The 19,505-nt window shown below is 42.8% G+C and overlaps 1 protein-coding gene across 1 annotated transcript; it reads left to right on the top strand.

The window, feature by feature from the left end:
• Nucleotides 1-1,247: 1,247 nt before the first annotated feature.
• On the top strand, nt 1,248-8,358 carry LOC139299894 (M1-specific T cell receptor beta chain-like). Its single transcript, XM_070922842.1, has 7 exons — nt 1,248-1,296; nt 1,445-1,755; nt 5,468-5,510; nt 6,783-7,130; nt 7,234-7,251; nt 7,350-7,456; nt 8,114-8,358. The coding sequence occupies exons 1-7, from the start codon at nt 1,248-1,250 to the stop codon at nt 8,138-8,140; spliced, it is 903 nt and encodes a 300-aa protein (XP_070778943.1). The 3' UTR covers nt 8,141-8,358.
• The last annotated feature ends 11,147 nt before the right edge of the window (nt 8,359-19,505 follow it).

Below are 19,505 nucleotides of genomic sequence, written 5' to 3'. Positions count from 1 at the left end.
AATGACCCCCCCCCCCCCCCCACCCAGTTCATCCCACAGCGTCTGCTCAGTCTTCAAATCCTTTAAGCCAATATTGTACTTTTTACTCCACATAATTTATTTGACAACATTAGTTACTGCTTACTTATTTACTTACTTACTTACTACAGATTACGATTATTAGCACAAAATATAAATCAACTAACAAACTAGGATGGATCATTATGGATTAAGCTACCGGGCAGTATACAAAGTGGCTGACATTAGCCCCACCTTTACCAGCTGCAGCATTAATGCATCATTAATTATAATCCAGTGATAGAATATATATTATTCTGAAATGGGCCATTCTGTATAATGCGTGCTTTTACTTTTGGGACTTTGGGAGTATATTTTGATGCTAATACTTTTGTACATTCAATTAAGTAAGAATTTGAATGCAGGACTTGTAACAACAGTATTTTTACAGTGTGGTACTGCTACTTTTACTGCTACTTTAAATTTAAAGTAAAAGCTCTGAGTACTTCCTCCAGCTTCAGTGAATTTCTGTTGTGCTACATCTTCTAGATTTATTTACAAGCCAAGCGTGTACCACCTCCTGACCCCTGACGGGGGGGGGTCACCAATCAGATTTCTGTGCTGCCCAGTGATGCACGCTGCACCCTCTTAACACCATCACTAGAGTCACCTGCTGCAACCACACGCGCAGCAAACCCTCACAGAATATTTGACAGCAGACGGCTCGTCACGCAGTTGTTGATGCAATGCTTTTATCATCCAGTGGGGTGTAGTGATTCTCTGCACACACACTTTCACACGCCTTCTGTATGAGCAAGATATGATCGTGATATTCAAAAACAAACTTTCATCGAAACATCACGATGTTCTGCAGAAAATCCGACAATTTCAGTCTTCAGCAGGGTGGGTTTTAAAAACTGCACACCCATGAGGATGACCATGGTTTTATAGTTGAAATAATAATTATTTGTAACACTGCGGCTGCACAAGAGATGCTGGTCACAGATGTGCTGGTCCAGGCAGCGTCCAAGGGGAGGCCATGAGCCTCAATGTCTACACAGTGGTTGCAGGCAGCAGGTCGCTCTGGAATAGTATGTCAAACCACCGACAGGTGTCAGTGAGGCTAATCCTGAGAGGATAGCCGTGAACTGAAACAAGTCTGATGACGCCTACACGCGGCAGGAGAGATCATTTACTGTATTAGGAGATGATCCCATCAGCTGCTGTCCCACTGTGTGGAGCGGGTCGCGATGATCTCACCTCTCATCATCTGCACTGTTTCTCTGCTCTGCGCTGCAGGTAGTTTTATCCCAAAGGTTTAGTTTGTCGATCGTAAAACCCCACGTGACTCTAAACTCATGTGGGTTCATCGTCTGTTATATGCGAATCATTCTTTATGTCCAAAAGGGGGCATTTGCTCTCAGCTTGTTTTCCTGCTTGATTCCAGGTGTAACGTGGACTGAGGTACTCCGACAGACCCGAGGCTTACTGGTGGAGAGGGGTCGCTCTGCTCAGATGAACTGCAGGCATAGTGCGCCTGGCAGTTACTATCACATGTACTGGTTTCAGCAGTTACCGGGGGAGAGTATGAAGCTGGTCGTCCACACGGTGCCCTACCAGCCGCCTGACTTTGGGAACTTTAGCCAGGACAAGTACTCAGCCAACAAGACTGTGAGTGAGAGCGGATCTTTCACGGTGAAACACGTGGAACCAAGCGACAACGGAGTGTATCTCTGTGCTGTCAGTGGTGAAGGTGATGTAAAGACTCACACAGTGATGCAGATACCTCTCAAGCTGCACCAAAACTACACGTAGACGACTGGCTCACTGCCTGACGTTACCTCACCACAATGAGGAACTGTGCATGGGAGGGGCTTCATCCCTTCCTTTCTTCACTGAGGCTGCTCAGCTGCTCCCCGATGGAGGCCAGCTCCTCGTACCGCACCTCGGTCGCCATGGGTGTGTGAATGTGTGAGTGAGACCAAATCTTTAAAGCTCTTTGAGAACCGTTCGGGTTGAAAAGTAAGTGAAGTCCATTACACATGCTAACGTTGGCTAATTGGCACTGAACACAAAGTACAACTGGGGTGGAAACGTCATTCGTTTTGCCGGGTATTTGGTAAGTCAAAGTATGGGACGCGATGAAATTTGACATGATGGTGCTACATTAAATGGCCACATGGTGGGGCTATCCACACCTAAAACACAGAAAAGCTCACAGTTCTCACCAAATGATTTAGCTAATATAAAAAATCGGAAAACAAACACACATGGGACCTGGGACTTTAAACGCGTCCCGTTGCCAACCGACAGTCAACTTTGCTTTTGAAAGCCTGACCACGATCGTTCCATAACATTAAGCACGTGTTTATTATCGTAACCATGACGAAGGTCCCCTAACCATCAAAGCTCATGCACGCTCAGCGCTACGTCACAAGCTTTGTTGCTCTGATTGGTTGTTGGGCCTGTCCAATTGCGCCCAGAGGCATTTCGGTCTGCGCCCGTTGATGACGCAACGTGGAAATCGAAAATGAACACAGAGGTTCCAGACTAATTTGCATTTGCAAATTGGTCTGGCGATGCCAGGCTAGCTAATAGGAATCAAAGAATATAGTCTCCAACCAGCCCCAAGTTTTTAGACTTCCGGTGTTATTTTTGATGTTCATCCTCACACAGAATTTCTTTTAAACAGGACAAAATGATTAAATCTCTCCTGTCCTGTCACCTTATTAGGTGGATCAACAAGGTATGCTGAGTAATATGTGATAGAAGTGCCATTTGGCCTTGGAGTGGAGCAAGGCAAACATGTTTCAGCATATCAGGCATACGTCTGCCTTTGACTTACAGCCTTTTCCTCTTCTTCTTCATGTGTTGCCGTTGGCACCATATCACTTCCATTTCCTGCTTTACACTCTCTCTAAAAGAGCTCTCAACATTACAATTATTTTCCCACTCTTCACAGGTAAAGTTATTCATTTTGCTACATCACTGTAAGTTTGATCATGATGCTTAATCCGAATCATCATTCATCTTCTTTTTTTTTTTTTGCTCCTTTCTGCAGGAATATCACCGAATCAAAGTACAGATGTTCACCGGACTCCAGCTGATCTGCTAGGGGAGATAAACGATAAAGGTCAAACTGACAACGCAAACACGGCATCGACAACTACGGCGCCATCCTGTGGTATCATCGCTGGAGACTCATGACTCAAGACTCAAGGAGACACAAGCTATACATCTGTTCAAACTTCCAGGGCAGCTTTGACGTGAGTGGAAATGGTGAGAAGGAGGCATTCCTTCATTTGCTCAGACTGAGACATCCTGAAGACAGTGGGCATTATTTCTGTGCAGCATACAGTCACACGACAACAGGAAAGCCCCGGCCTTGTCGCCGTGGACACCTGGGGCAAACCCCGTGGACAGCCACATCTGTAGAGCCAACTTAACAGTGGGCGGAGCTGAAGACGAAATGGCTGAAAGACTGGCAGAGTTCTAGCCCTCTTCTAGCCGACAGTCGGTCGATCTTCAGAGTTCACGTCCACACAGGTCGGCAGAGATTTCAGCTGGTTCATGACACTCAACATGATCTGGTATAATCTCATCATACACATCATCATCTGGATTGAAGGTACTCATAAAGCCACCTTTTCCTTTATAGGTTTAATTTGATTTTACTTTAGCCCTTAAAGTTTTCCACAAGGTACATTAGAGATATGTAACAAAGTACATTTACTACTGTTTCTTTATCTCTCGACAGGAACTTCCCTCAGTAAAGAACTGCAAGTGCTTCAGACAGCTGAGCTGCTGAGGCCACTGAATGGCGACGTCAAACTGACCTGCACGCACGAAAAACCCCCAACCTTTAACACTATTCTGTGGTATCAGTAGCAGGAGCTATGAGGTGTGACCAGTGAAGACCTCACTTCCTCTGTGCAGCTACGGTACATAGAAACACGTTCTTTTCTTTTCCTCCTTGCACCAGAAATAGCAGCAACCGGGCCGCGCGGAGCTCACCTCCGCCCTGCACAGCTGCACTCGTAGACAGGAAGGAGAGAGATGGAGGCTGAGATATGGGAAGGCCGGGTGGGGGAAGGAGAGACAAGACGAGCAAAGAGAGAGTTAGGTTTTTGTGTCGAGCCTTTTCACTGTGGGGATGGGAGGTGGGCACGGTGATACAATCCAATAGAGCCGCTGTACAAAAACCTCCTCCATTTAACATGCTGAGTGTGTGGAGCTACTGAACTGACTCGGGAAGATTTTGACCTGCACTGATCCTCCTCTGGAAACGAAGCCAAGGTGAGCATTTCAGCAAAATGTTTGGAGTGTAATATTGTATTTTGGGATATTAGAAATTCAGATTTAGCCAGAATTCAAAGCAAAGGTTCCTGAGATGATTTGGTGGGGAATGAATGCTCAGTATTTCTACATTGTGACGACCTCGACCGCAGCATACTTTGGAGCTGGAACAAAACTGACTGTTTCAGGTAAGTACAGGTTGATGAGGATTGGATAACTGAAATAGCCTCTGGTTCCTCAAAGTGCACCAGAACTGGAGTTTTTCTTTCTCACTTGGGCCTTTGTAGTTTCTAGTCCCGCTCAGTGCTTTTTGATGTCAAGCGTGTGCACTGTGGTACGGAGCCCTTTTCGGCCCAGGTACAAAACTGACTGTTCTCGGTAAGCAAGGCATCCGACTTTCTTCTTTTGAATTTACACGTGAAGCTACATATACGCTGTGTGTGATCCTCACGTTTCTTTCAGCTGTTGTTGAGAGAAACACATTTGTCTTCCAACATCGAAAAACAGGCTGTAGTGCAGCGATGTTGCTTTGGGAATTAAAGGAAAGCGACGGAGTAATGTACTGCGAGTATTAAAGGCAAAATGCATAAACCGCATCTTTGGCACGACTTGAGCACTGTTCAACTGCACTGTGCTGGTGGTGCTTAATGGGGCTCACTTCGGTGAGGGAAGAGAAAGAAAGAAAAAATAAATAAAAATCAATATTAAGTTCAAAATATCGCGTACACCACTAGCATTGGTCAGATTTGATCCCAAGTAAAGATACTCCAAAGCCTGAAAGACACTTTGCAGGCTATGTTAATGCGCTAACTGCTGTCAAAATGGCTTAAATGATCATAAAAAATGCCTCAACATTATAGGTTAAGGGTTAGGTCTGAGAGGTCCTTGTTCATTCACCGCGGCTCACTTTGGAGCTGGAACTAAACTGACCGTCTTGGGTAAGAAAATCTGCAATTAAATAAATGAAATTGAGCGTCTTCCACAGCTTGTTTATGTGAGAGAATGGGCAATATGTGGACTTTTAGGTGATGGATTGTGATACTAAATGTAGTATTCTTCCCAGTAACAGTAAAAAAAAAAAAAATGTTTGTTTCACTCCGAACCTGTTGTCCAGCAAACTGCTGCAGCAGTACAAGCGAGTTCTCCTCAGCTCTGTGAGTGTATGAGTTCCCAGTCAGAGGCTTACTTTGGGACTGGAACCAGACTTACAGTCTTAGGTAAGGTTTAAAATTTTTTTTATATAAAATTATATATCATTTTAAAGTCAGATGTGTTGTGTAATACTCCATAAGGGATAATTACAAGTTAGCGGCTGTCATATTTTCAATGTATGATTTTGAGTTTTTTTCGCCCTATTCTCTAAAATCCACCTAACTTTTCTAAAATTGTCAGGAAATGTTTGTCACACGGGCTGAATTCGGAGTCACAGACACTTGATTTGTTTTGTTTTTTGTCTGTGAAGAAGAGCATGAAAGGCAGTTTCCAGCATGTAAAGAACAGTTTTAGTTAGTTACAGTCGTGTCTCAATGTGACCAACAACCACTACCACCGTGCTTACTTTGGTGGTGGCACCAAATTGACGGCCTTCTGTAAGAAAATAACACATTACACACAATAATTCATCTCTGAAGTTACTTGTTCTAATAGTTTTTGTAAAGTTTGGGATTGTAGAAAAATTGATCACTTGGATGTTTGAGCTGCGTCGCTGTGTAACTTTGTAGTTAGACGGACCTCAAACAGTGTAAAATCTAATACTGTCAATTTAGAATAAAGCAAAAGTTAAATAAGGCAACTTAAACTACAGAAAAAAAAAAGCTCATAAGTCAATGACACACTTGTCAATGACAAGTTCAAGAAATTGAATGATTATGGCTCTGAATGTGAGTACTGTATCCTGTAAAAGGACCATGTTGTTTGTGTGTGGCATTTATGTTTAGCATGAGAAAATCCTCCTGCGTCCTCCTCACTGTTGACGTCTAATATTCTGGCATTGAAAAGTCAAAGTATCTCCAGGAATTGGACGGGCAGCTTTAAGAAAACGCGCTTCTTCACTTTTTTGCCAAGACGTAGATGGTAGCGCCCATATTTCTGGTAAATATGTAGCTGGAACCGATAGCCGGTTAGCTTAGCTTTGAGAAAAGACTGTCCAAAGGTAACAAAATCCACCTACCAGCACCTCTAAAGCTTACATTGTTAATTGTTTGTTTAATTTGTACAAAAGGTGTTGTCTCTGCTGGTTGTATTTGTAACTGGTTCTTGCCAAGAAATAGCCTGCCACATGACCTTTGGTAAAACTGCAAATTGTTGTCATTGTTGTTTTTACACTTCGGTTTTTGTACGTATTAAACAAATTAAATATAACGAGAGTAATATAAGAGAAATATAAGAGTGGTGTCTATCTTCTCATCTAGCTTTCGGCAAGAAAGCGGATAAGTGTATCTCCCAAAATCTCAAACCATTCCAATGATTTGTTTCCTTTGTCCCCGCAGACCCAGGCCGTACGATCACCCCGCCAAGAGTGAAAGTGTTTAAGCCTTCACAAAACGAGTGTCAAAACAGCAAAGACAGGAAAAACAAGAAGACCCTGGTGTGCCTGGGTTTTGGCTTCTACCCGGACCATGTGAGTGTGTCCTGGCAGATCGAGGGGGTAAACGTCACAGACGGCGTGGCGACCGACGACGCTGCCCTGTGGGATGGGGAACATTACAGCGTCACCAGCAGGCTGAGGGTCCCGCTCAGAAAGTGGTTCACGCCAGGCCTGAGGTTCACCTGCACGGTCAGCTTCTTCGATGGAAACGCGACTGTGCACCGTTCAAATTGGGTCGAGGGCGTTGAGGGTCTGTTCACTTTCATCTCAGAAGAACCAAAACACGTTGTTAATGATGTGAAACTCCAAAAGCAAACCTATATCTTCTTTCTGTTTTGTTTTTTTTCTGTCAGGACCAGGAGCGCTACGAGGTACACGCAGCTTCGTGTGAACATATACAGCTCAAAACATCAACACTTTCGAATCATGTCACTGGCTAAAATGTTTTTTTTGCTTTGTTTTTTTGCAGAGAAATATTTAAGGATCACGCACGCTGCCAAATTGTCCTACACTGTTTTGATCATCAAGAGCAGCATCTACGGAGCCTTTGTGGCGTTTTTGGTGTGGAGGCTACAGGTTCGTACAAACACGGTGCCACAATGTGCATTTTACACATCGAGTCATCGTTGTGTCTCTTTGCCAAAGAAATGCCAGTGGATGTAGCGTACTTTGCCATAGTTAGTGGTTCTGTATACTTGGCCAGACGGTCCATTAAAGCCCCTTTCAGACGTGGACTACGTAACGTGGCTGGCTTCGCCTCTTAAGTTAAGGCTTTACTCGGACATGACAGAACTGCTACAGAAAGAGTCACAATGCTCATCCACAAGAGAACCGAACTGTTCTTTTACAGGCTGCACCAGTGATGGATTTTTGCTGTTGAAGCCTTAAATCATGACTATTGTGAGAATGTGGGACCCCTCACCCCCTTTTCTCACCCCGTCTCCTAGAACTGATGTTTAGATACCAGCAGTTTGCAACAGAAAAGTGTTGGGAGGAAACGTAATGCGGCCTGGATTAAGTTTCTTTTTTAGTTCAACATAATGACGAAATGCTGTTAATTAACGTATACATGATGGTGTCATCAGCGTAACAGTAAAATTGTCATAGCAGCTGATCTCTCGCTCCCTGTTATTCGCTGATGGCATCCAATTCAGACTTGTGTCGCGTTACAGAAATGTTTCGATGTTAAATAAATAAATCACTAAAATGTGTCCCTCTCTGTCTGCTGCACAGGGGTCATCGGGAAAACAGGACGACTGATGGCTGAGCTGCACAAACCAGCCAATGCTTCTTTTTTTGTGTCTGTAAATAAAAGTGAAAAGGGGGGCATGAATGTTGAATTGCCTTCAGCTAATCACACTCTGCACAAATTTGTGCGACTCAAAAGTGCGAATAATTCGACATCCAGTGTTAGTGGATGCTGAACGATGCCGCCTGCTTGTCTAAGCGCCTGCTCAATAAAAGACTTTCAGAAGAGATTGTTTGTACGGCGTGATTATTTCCTTTTAAACATTTGTCTGAAGTGGAAACCCCTGCCAGGAGTCAGAAAGACGTATTGTGCTGTTAAGCCGACACCGACATACACTAATCTCCCCATCTGTCAGGCGCTGATAACACAGTGTTGTAGGCAGCTAACATGCAGGTTGTGTCAGGGTCCATGCATTTGTGACGACAGGAACTCACTGCCCGCATACGCGACATGGCAGACTCAGTGGTGGCATTTTTAGCAGCTGGCTTATCTGTCTGTTTTCTGAGAATTCAACCTTTCCTTTCTGACACGTTTCCATCCGCTGCACTGACCCCGGCTCTACGAACTGGGTCACGTGCCGATAATAAGACTTTCCATCGAAGGGATCTGTCCGATCCGTGCTACATTCACTTCAATCTAGCGTCGTGAGTTTTTGCGTTGTTAGAAGTGTCGTGTCTTTTAGTAAAGAGGTCAAGTGTTCACATGTGAGCCAACCGCAGCCCGGAACAGCAGGAAATCGACGCTCTCATCTCTGCAGAGAAGAAGGTTGGAGAGGAGCATGGAAGCAGCAGAGGGAGAGGATGTGGTCACAGAGCGAGGGAGGCGCAGTCCCCCGCTTTCACCGCAACCTTTGCAAGCGACACCTGCATCTGTGCCCCCCCCCCCCAACCCTCCCCAACTGCGCGAGACTGCATCAAACTGCTCTTTCTGTGTCAACTGAAGCTACAGTACAACAGCTGTTCAGTACAATCCCCTGCAACAGTCTGAACATGAAGAACATGAAATGATCTTTGTTACAAGTCTATAGAGTATAGTCTGTGTTTACATCTCATGTATATTCTGAGATAATACAAAATGTGACTTCTTGTATTTTTTTTTTTAATTGTTCTTAACTTGCCGCATTCACCAAATTTCTGGTATTTTGAATTTCCTCTTAGAAACACAATTTACAGGAGGTCACGTTTGAAAACACCATATAAATTACACTTTATGATTATGTTGACATGATCCTGTTCGACTCAGTTGCAGTTCGAATGATAATATCATTCTAAATGCATTCATATAGTCTTACGATATCATTCGTTTAAATTGGCTATTGATGCTATATGCAAATTGTGTGCTTATAAGGTATTATTGGGGCGTTGATTATGCGAATTATTTACAATTCTCATGATTCGCTCAATGACGCACAGGTTTACACAGTCATCTGAAGCTAGGAGCGTTAATCTGACGCGGCACGCTCGTACGAGCCCACCGTACGAAACGAGAGAGAAAGTTACGATAAGAATACGAAAATGTTCTTGCATGAGGCCCAGTGACTTTTTTTATTTGTGCAGAAACAAGCACTGCAAGCAGACACTGGAAAGTGGCGAGCGCGGCTGGGACACGCTTGTTGTCCAACCAAAACATAAATAAAATAAAAGCGTACATTTCAGCTCACTTAACGGATAGCTGACTTAAATATCTAACAAGAAGCCCTGTCTGGGCTGTGTTTTCTCACTTTGCAGCACATCGCATTGTCAAATTGGTGAAGATGTTTTCTCAATTGGCTTGTATTTTCTTAGAATAGAGTAGAGAAGGAGTGTTTGCGCTGCTCAGGGGCACAAGAAACGTCTAATTATTTCCTTTCAGCCAGCTGACTTTATGCGCCAGTGTGCTTACATTGGCACACAATCATACATGCAGTCAATCCCGAACAGGTTTAATGCAACGATGATCAGAGCTGGTACGTGAAAGATGTGTTCAACAAAACCTATTTTTTTCAGCTCTCACATACAGTAAAAAAAAAAATGAAATGAGATATGGAACTGAATGAAAGTAGTATACATTTATAAATAAGAGTATATACAAAAATAATATAAGAAATAAAAAAATATACACATTTCCAATATTTAAGGGGAAAAAAGTAAAAAATAAAGATAAAAAACATATACAAAAACAATGTGTATGTACATATTGCACTGTTTAAAAGAATAAATAATGAGGTAGTATATGGCAGGTGAAGTAGGTCCAGATTTCCAGTCTGTTTATTCTGAGTGTCTGACACTCAGGGGGAGGAGTTGAACAGTTTGATGGCCACAGGCAGGAATGAAGGACCTCAGCCGCCTCAGAAAATAGAGATGGCTCTGGTCCTGCCTGTAGAGGGCATTAGTGGTCTTAACCCAGTCCAGTTTATTTTCAATGTGGACTCCCAGGTACTTGTAATCCTCTACAACATCCAGACTTACGTCCTGGATGGAAACAGGGGTCATCGGCGCCTTGGTCCTCCTCAGATCCACAGTCAGATCCTTTGTCTTTGTCACGTTGAGCTGCAGATGGTGCCAGCTGTGTGATATAAATCCTAAGAGTCTGCATGCAGCACATCAACGACATCCCAAGTCAGGATATATGAACAATATCAGCTCGGGGTCGCCATCTTCTGGACAGTCAGTGCTGTTACACCACTGACTTTTATTCCCACCCGCTGGTGCACAGCTGGACACCGAACTCCCCACTAAAAGTCAACACCGGCGGTGTTCGAAAAGGCCAAAAACTAATTCTGTTTTATGTAACCCAGGATTTGAATGACATCGGCAACACATGCATCAATACAGTGAACTGAAATATGAACTTGAAATAAGAAACCAAAAGCTGTAAAGCTGTGTCAATCAATATTTTTACATCACTATTGAATCAAATGACGCTCCATTATGTGTAAGGGGGTTGTGAACAACACCTGTGCAAGAACCTTTGATTTCCGACGTCATTAAACTCTCACTATGAACAACAGTAAGACGACAGTATGGCGAATACTTAACAATGCTCTACACAAATACAACAAATACAACAACAGGAAGTATGTATATTTCAAGAATTTATTATTTATTATCATTTTTCCAATTATTATTATTGTTCAAATTGTAATATATATATTATATATACAGTGCTTAACAAATGTATTAGACCACCACCCAGTGTAAGGTGTTTGCTGCCCTAAATGGACAGTATTGCTGATGACCAAAATATTTTTTGATGTTTCTGTCATGGTTAATCCACCAGTATGTGCAAGCTCTTGAATCAAAATGATATCTCGAATTTGTTTTCGTGGTTGGATGTTATTCTTGATTAATTTCTGACTTCTCAGAGAATTCCAGTGTGCTGGCTCACATTTGAATTCAGTTTGAAATTCTTCACTCCCGTTCAAAATGGGGAAGCGCAGGGAACTCACTGAGAAAGAAAGAGTCCGAATTAAAGCACTTCATGATGCTGGATGGTTTGGAGACAAATAGGGCGAGACATTAAGTGTTCTCACAGCGTGGTCGAGTGTGCCTCGGACTCGATTGCAGAGACCGGTACTTACAAAATGCGTCAAGGAGGAGGCCGAAAACGAAAGCTAACTGAAGCAGATGTCCGGCCCCTCAACATTTGAAGCACTAGAGGCAGAAGGGAGACCACTGCTGAGCTTCAGTCGGAGATTAATGCTTCTAGATCAGAATCTGAGAAAAGTCTCCAAAATGACCAGAAGCAGACGACTGAAGGAACAAGGCTTAAAGGGAAGAATAGCTGCTAAGAAGCCGTTATTGAGGCCTGCAAACATCCAAAAACGCCTCACAGTAGCCAGGGAGCACAAACACTGGAAGAAGGTACTCTGGACGGACGAGTCCAAGTTCGAACTCTCCGGTCAGCATCGTCGTGTTTATGTCCGCAGAAAAGCTGGAGAACGTTTTGATGCTGGATGCGTTGCAGCCACAGTGAAACACGGTGGAGATTCCATTATGGTACGGGGTACCATTTGTGGACACGGCATTGGGCAAATTAGTTCAAATGTTGTTTGCCTAATAAATAACAATACAAGTTTTAGTTTGAAACAGGTTTTTGACAGATTTCTAAAATGTTTGTGTTTTCTCGTTTTTCTGACAGGTGGTCTAATACATTAGTTAAGCACTGTATATATATTTGTTGTAGTGTGTGGGAGGAAACCGGAGGACCCGGGGTAAACCCACGCAGACACGGAGAGGATGTGCCAAATACTGAACCTCCGCGCTGCCCTGTGGCCTGTTACGGCCTGTGTGTGTGTGTGTGTGTGGGGGGGGGGGTTTGTGTGTGTGTGTGTGTGTGTGTGTGTGTGTGTGTATTTCTGTCTCACTCCTGCTGCTGCGTCTTGTATTTGCGGCGGTGTTTGGGAGTGACACACTTCTTGAATCGCCTCCACACAGAAGGCTTCTTCGGCGTCTCCTGGAGTGTCTCCTGGACCGTCTCCTGGATTGTCTCCTGGACCGTCTCCTGGATTGTCTCCTGGACCGTCTCCTGGACCGTCTCCTGGAGCGTCTCCTGGAGTGTCTCCTGGATTGTGTCCTGGACCGTCTCCTGGAGCGTCTCTGGAGCGTTGGCCTGTTCGGGGACCTCAGCGGTCTCCTTCAGGGGGAGGGCCTCCTGGATGAGCGCGCACATTTGCGTCTTCATCTGCTTGGTGAGCGCCTCCACCTTGTCCTCCAGCGCCTCACTGGCCTCTTCCTGGGCCTTCAGCTTGGACGCCAGCTGGAGGCTGGAGCTGGTCATCTCCTGCAGCTGCCTCTTTAGGTCCTCCAGCTGCTCGGAGGTCGCCTCTTCTCTGCAGGCCTCTTTCTGCTTCATCGCCTCCATCTCCTGCTGAAGGGCTTCTTTTTCTGCTTCCAGCCTCTTAACCAGCTTCAGGTCCATGGAGACTCTCTCCATAAACTGGCGACTGACTATCTCCAGTTCTGTCTTGGGGGCGCAAGACTGAGGTGGACTGTTTTTAGCTGCGCTTTCCAGCTCTTTATAGTCCTTCAGGAGCTCCTCTTTGAGGTGGTCAGTGGTAGTTGACTCATTCAGGGGCTCAGCTGGAAGCGCTCCGGAGGACAGACTCATTTTTTTGATGTCTTCTTTGAGCCTCTGTACCTCCTTTTCACGCTCGACTCTCAGGCTAATCTCCTCCCTCAGTTTTCCCTCTATTGCCTGGAGGCTGCTCCTGTCGGCGGTTCTGTTGCGCTCCGCCATCATCCTCATGGCTTTCTCCTGCTTTAGGTAATAGTTGGATACCTGCAGGCGCCTTTTCAGATCTTCCACCTGCATCAGGTCGTTTTGTGGCTGATATCTTGCCCGCTCTGGATTAGTTGGGGCCTGGGGCCGGGACCTCTCTCTTCGGCGGAGAGTCTCGGCTTGCGGCCGGTAAGGGAGGTCCAGCATAGTATGGATATTTATGTACTCCATCAGTGTCAGGTTCGTGGGACTTGAGGATTCTTCCTGTCTGTTCAATAAAGACTTGCTAGAACCAAGCTCTTGTTTGAAGAGAAGTGTTTTCAGTACTTGTCGAAGTGTCTTTCAAACTGTTTTTGTCACTCGGGTTGTGTCTCCTAAGTGCTTCAAGTGTTTGCGATCAACGGTAGCGACTTCTGACTGGCGCCCCCCTTGTACACAAGCGAGAATTCCGGAACACATCAAAGGCTTGAGTGTCCAACATTCTATTGACAGACGATCTTTTTTCGTACTTTGACATCATAGACTCATCAAAGCCACAGTCTGTGATCCAAATGGGAACAAAATGGCCGCCCCACCCTTCAACATTCAATTGAATGAAAATACTTTTTACTCCATTACATTCATTTTAAATCTTGTTATTTTTCAAATTGTACATTTAAAAAAAAAAAATGTATTGTTGTATATGATATTGTAAGTTCAATTGAGCTCCACCTTGACAGTTAAATGAACATGACCGTTAACATGCTGCATACATGTAAAGGCATCAGTAATAATATAAAATTATATGTGATAAATATAACAATTAAAGGTGCTTTCTGCATATAAGTATGTTTACTTCAGATACTTTAAATACTGTACTTTTACTTCAGTAAGATGTTGACTTTTACTTAGGGGAGTACTTTTACTGTGCTTCTTTTGCTTCTTCCACAACTAGTTTTCTGATGCTGTTAAACAAGAAAATAGTCTTACATTTTCTCTCATGATCAGGTGGAGAACACGCCAAAAAAAGGCATTTTTTTCCATCCACAACTCTTTAGTTCTAACTGCAAATAAATCTTAACACAAAAAGCGATTGGCCCTTTTTCTGTGACACCTCAATTTAAAAGAATAGTTTGAAATTTGAGATATGTGTGTATCTGCTTTCTTTTCAACAGTTAGATGAAAAATCAATCAATGTCAGTCTCACGTTTGTGTTTGAAATCCGGAGTTGGAGTCAGGATGTGGCTAGCTTAGCATAAGGACTGGAAGCAGGGGGGAAACAGCTAGCCTGGCTAACGCTACACTAACACGCTGTGGCTCATTTGTTTAATCTGCACACCCCAAGAATTTCATCTCACTCGCAGTCAAATCATAAGAAACACTATAATGTAGCTGTAGGTTTGATGGTATCCAGCATCACTGACGTCCTGGATGGAAACAGGGGTCATCGGCGCCTTGGTCCTCCTCAGATCCACAGTCAGCTCCTTTGTCTTTGTCACGTTGATGTTATAATTGGCTATGTTTCGAGCTATCATGTATTCTGATTGTATGTATTCTGTATTTCTCCACTGAACCTGGGTCATTCCAGAATTGGAGGACATTTTACGTCCCACCCATCAAATTTTAAATAATCCATATACAAAATACTAAAATATGCAGTTTCTCTGTAAATTGACTTGACTTGTCTTGAGACCAAATCTAAAAAAAACTAGGAGAAAAAAATGCTTGAAAATAGTTTTGAAAATACCAAATAAGTCTGGAGTACCCCCTAAAATGCCATTTTTCTCTTGTCCCACCCCCCTGATGACCAAATTGAATCTCAAATAAAACAGTCAAAATGAAATTTAAATCTAATTTTTTTGGTATTATTTGTTTCATTGCTGTTTCTTGTAACTGTGGGAACAATTTTCTTTAATAAACATAATATTTCAAATAATAATTATTATTTATGGAACATGTGTCCCACAACATGCACGCAACCCTGTTACCATAACCTTTTTAGCATGGTAGAAGAAGAAGAAAGCAGCGAATCACACGATACGCTGGAATTGACATCATCAAACAGTTTTCCAAAAGAATGGACAGAGCAAAGGTATGTCCTCTTTTTTATTTTTCATATTTTTATAACATTGTTAGCCTTGATTGAATGTCTCACTCTACCTCGTGCAACCCTGTTATGCATATTATCAGGATAAGACAATGTTTTTTTCGTTTTTTTCTTTACTTTTTTACATAAGTAAGTGTGTCCTCTTGGTCAGCAGTAACACCAGCTAGCTAAAAAGCTAGCTTGTACTCATGAGAAAAAGCTAACATTAGCATGGATTTGCAACCCTGTTACTGTGATTAGAGTAACAGGGTTGCACTACATTAACAGGGTTGCATTTCCTCGAGTTTACTCAGACTTCAGAAACTATTATTTATGATTCAATTCAATAATTTACATTATCTGAAATAGAATTTAGTTAATCTACATATTGTAAACACTTTCCTGAATTTTACAGACTGTATTGTTTCCTTTAATTTCCTAATGGTAGTCCAAATTGATTATGGTTGCAGGAACTACCTTGATGGGATGATTAACTTGACATAAATCAAACTGCATTCAAACAATGAGTTACAATTCATAATAGGGGACACTAAATTGAGTTCGATAAATTGCTTTTCTTACAGTGTGGCCCACCATTGAGTGCTGCTGAAAAGCAGAGACGCTACCGTGCAAAGCGTGATGCTGATGTACAGAGGAGACAACAGTACTTACTAAAAGAAAGAGAGAAATGGAAAAAAGATGTAGAAACAGGAAAGAAGTTGCTTCAAAAAGACCGCTACAGATAGTGTCTCCTACCTTCAGTGGGCAACTGTTGACAAAAAGCACAAAGATGATTCTGGAGTAACCTCAAAGGTCACTTTGAAAAAAGAATATGAATCCTCACAAGAAGAGCTGGTGGAAACATTTGCCACTTTGCTCCAGAAGTTTAAGCGTCATCTCTACAACATCAGGCAGCAGTATGCTTTCTCACGGGCCCTGAAGCAGAACCTCCCTGCCAACGAATGTGTACTTCATGTTGATTTCTCAGAAAACTATGCTTGCAAATACAGTGCAGAAGTGCAATCTGTTCATTTTGGTGCGTCCCACCAACAGGCCACTTTACACACCGGTGTTTATCATGTGGGGGGAGAATCGGCCCCTACATCCTTCTGGACCATATCGGCATCAAGATTGAAGGGACCACCTGCAATATGGAAACACATGGACCCCATTCTGAAGGAAATCAGAGAAAAATTCCCAGATGTGACAACTGTGCATTTTTTGAGCGATGGGCCCTGCACACAATACAAACAGCGTAGAAACTTTTACCTTTTTTGCACTGAAATTTTTAAGAAGGGGTTTACAAGGGGAACTTGGAATTACTTTGAAGCCAGTCATGGCAAAGGAGCCCCAGATGGCATAGGTGGCACACTGAAGAGGAGGGCTGAGGAGTTGATATTCCCACGCCAATGTCCCTTTACCAGGCTCTGAATGATGGACAAACAAAGGTGAAATTGTTTTACATTCAGGAGCAAGATGTGGATGATGCAGTGAAGGAAATGCCAGCTGACCTTCCAGCGGTACCATCCACAATGAGGCTTCACCAGGTATTCACTTCACTATTTCTCCATGATTCTTATTTAGGTAAAGCACTTTGAACTAACTTGTGTATGACTGATCTTGCCTTGTCTTGCCAGGTGATTACTCTTTCACCTGGGAAAATGTTGTACCGCGACAATCAGCTGCATGTGTTCTGCAAATGGGAATCTGGAATGTAATTGCCAAAAAACCAAAAGCTTCAGCTTTAATTCCACAGATGACCACACAGAACACCTAACACATAGCACACCAGAAGAAGAGCAGTGGCATACTCCAGAGGTTGTGGGTAAATGGTGTGTCCTGCTGTATGAGGGCTACATCTACCCAGGGATCATCCAAGAGGTGAATGAGACCCACTGCCAGGTGAAATGTATGCACAAAGTGGGGGAAAAACGCTTTTTCTGGCCGTTGAGGGAGGATCGCCATTGGTATCCCTTTGAGGATATGCTGACCATCATTCCACCACCGCAAAATGTTACATCACGCCACCTGGCCATTGCAAAAGACCAATGGAATTCTCTGGTCAGCCATGAGAAATAAAGTGGAAAATTAGAAAACCGATGTTCTAAAGCAGATGGCAAGTTTTAGCCTGTTAAGTGTTAGAGTGAAATGTTTTTAGCTCAGTTAGAGTGAATATGTTGATAGGCCAGGGCAGCCAGCCATCAATAGTAAGGTTTAAAAGCAATGTGGTGTTGTTGTTGTTGGGTGTTGTTAATAGAGAAATAGTGCTGACAAAGTATTAAAAGTTATTCAAAGTATACTTTGGTGTGTTGAGCATTTATTTCTCACTTTTATATAATGATCTATAATCAGAAATAATGTAGCTAGTCATCCCTCTTACTTTATGCAACCCTGTTTCCTTATCATTATAATTGAAAATAATCACAAATTACTTTCTCAGCTCAAAATGGTTTGACCCATTTTCCTTTAAAGAGTTTATGTAATTATATGCAAAATGTGTTAAGAGTAAATATTGTAAAATAAATCCTGAAATTGGTAAAGTGAAACATGCCATTATTGAAAAGTTGGGCGAGACAGACTTTGAAAGTTGCTAAGAATTAATTTAAATCAAGTCATATGTGAAACCAAATGGTTATTCAGAGAGAATGTTACTTTCTTTACTTAATGGAAAAGGAATTATATTTCAGAAATCCATTAATGTACTTTTTTCAGGTTCCTGAACTGAACATGGCTCCAGTTTGTTCTTGGGCTTCAAACTAAAGAATGGGGCTAACAAATTGGTGCCGGTGACCCGGATTGGCTGACTCTGAGACTGCGTCCGATTGAGGACCGCCGGAGTCGATCAAAGGAGACACTTTTTCAGACAATTTCAGGCGCCTGAAACAAAAAGGTAAGCAGAAAACCTCTTTTCTACTTGGAATTTCTGCACATTGGGCATACCAAAACAAATTGTCTGAATAAGATTATTCCCTGATCGCTAAAAGCGTAGTCATTTTCTTTTGGAGAATGATTAATGATTGTTTGATTTTTACTGAAATGGTCTCATGTAAAGTAAAAAACACATAGTCTCACGTGAGGGAAAGTGAATAAGTGTCCTAGTTTAGTTTGAATCGGCTGGAATAAAAGGCATATTGTCTTCTAAATTTATAGAGGACATTTTTGATTCCAGGGTTAGCCCGATGCCGGGAGAAGTTTGATTGTCCCGATGCCACGTAGGTGAAGACTCGAGTACAAAAAAGAAAAATTTAAAAAATTAAAATTAAAATAAAAACTAAATTCCCGGTATAATTGTAAAGATAAAATCTTTATGAGGACACAGGGATAAGTTTGTTATTTTTCATACAAATGTGGGGTGGTTTCCTACTTGATTGATATTTTTACTGTGCATGTGTCGGTGTATCGGACAGTACAGACTGCTGGACAATTCCTGCACTAACACGGATCTCAAGTCGTTGTGTGCATGGAGGATTGGAATAGCATAAAAGGTGATATTTTAGTTAAAGTGTTACAGAAGGTGGTGATTTAAAACGAGTGAGTAGACTGGGAAAACCCTCAACGATCAAGCGCACAGAGTAACAGACTCCGTGTAGAAGCTTCTTGATTGGGTCCTCACTCGGGCACTGTGCCACTCACCCTCTCTGAATAACACATGGAATAGTGTTTAAAAATGTCGCAGAAAGTTGTGGGTAAGTGGCAGGATTGCAAATCCGGCTCTTTGGGGTCGGTGTTAGCTGAAACAATAGTGAGATGGCAGAAAGTTCCAAAAGATGAAACAAAGAAGGGATTAGAAAGGTTAGAAGATTGGACGGGGGAAGTGCAGGACAAAGGGATGTTTGGAGGTTGTGAAAGCGTTCCACCAAAATTGAGCGATTTTAATATGTTCGTGAAGCAAGCTACAGGAAGTCTAGAGCAGAGCACAGTAACGTTACAAGAGGCAGGAAGGATGCAGAAAGGGAAGGCAGGACAAGTAGTAAAAAAGGCAGAAAGGTTTTTGGCCAATGTTTTATGGGAGAAGTTAAATTCTCCATCTAATCACCGTCCTCTGTGCAATCCATATATCAAATGCCAGTTAAGACCTTGACTCCTCCAGAGACACAGCAACCGGAACAAAA

This window comes from Enoplosus armatus, chromosome 17, assembly GCF_043641665.1.
Source record: "Enoplosus armatus isolate fEnoArm2 chromosome 17, fEnoArm2.hap1, whole genome shotgun sequence".
NCBI lineage: Eukaryota > Metazoa > Chordata > Actinopteri > Centrarchiformes > Enoplosidae > Enoplosus > Enoplosus armatus.
Note: the sequence above shows the minus strand (reverse complement) of the source record. Positions and strands in the feature narration are given on the sequence as shown.

Bases quoted from the DNA above. Each gene is read 5' to 3' on its own strand.
- LOC139299894 (XM_070922842.1), top strand. From the start codon at position 1,248: ATGATCTCACCTCTCATCATCTGCACTGTTTCTCTGCTCTGCGCTGCA. The intron at 5,511-6,782 runs GTAAGGTTTAAA...TTGTCCCCGCAG, and splicing joins AACCAGACTTACAGTCTTAG to ACCCAGGCCGTACGATCACC. The intron at 7,457-8,113 runs GTTCGTACAAAC...TCTGCTGCACAG, and splicing joins TTTTGGTGTGGAGGCTACAG to GGGTCATCGGGAAAACAGGA.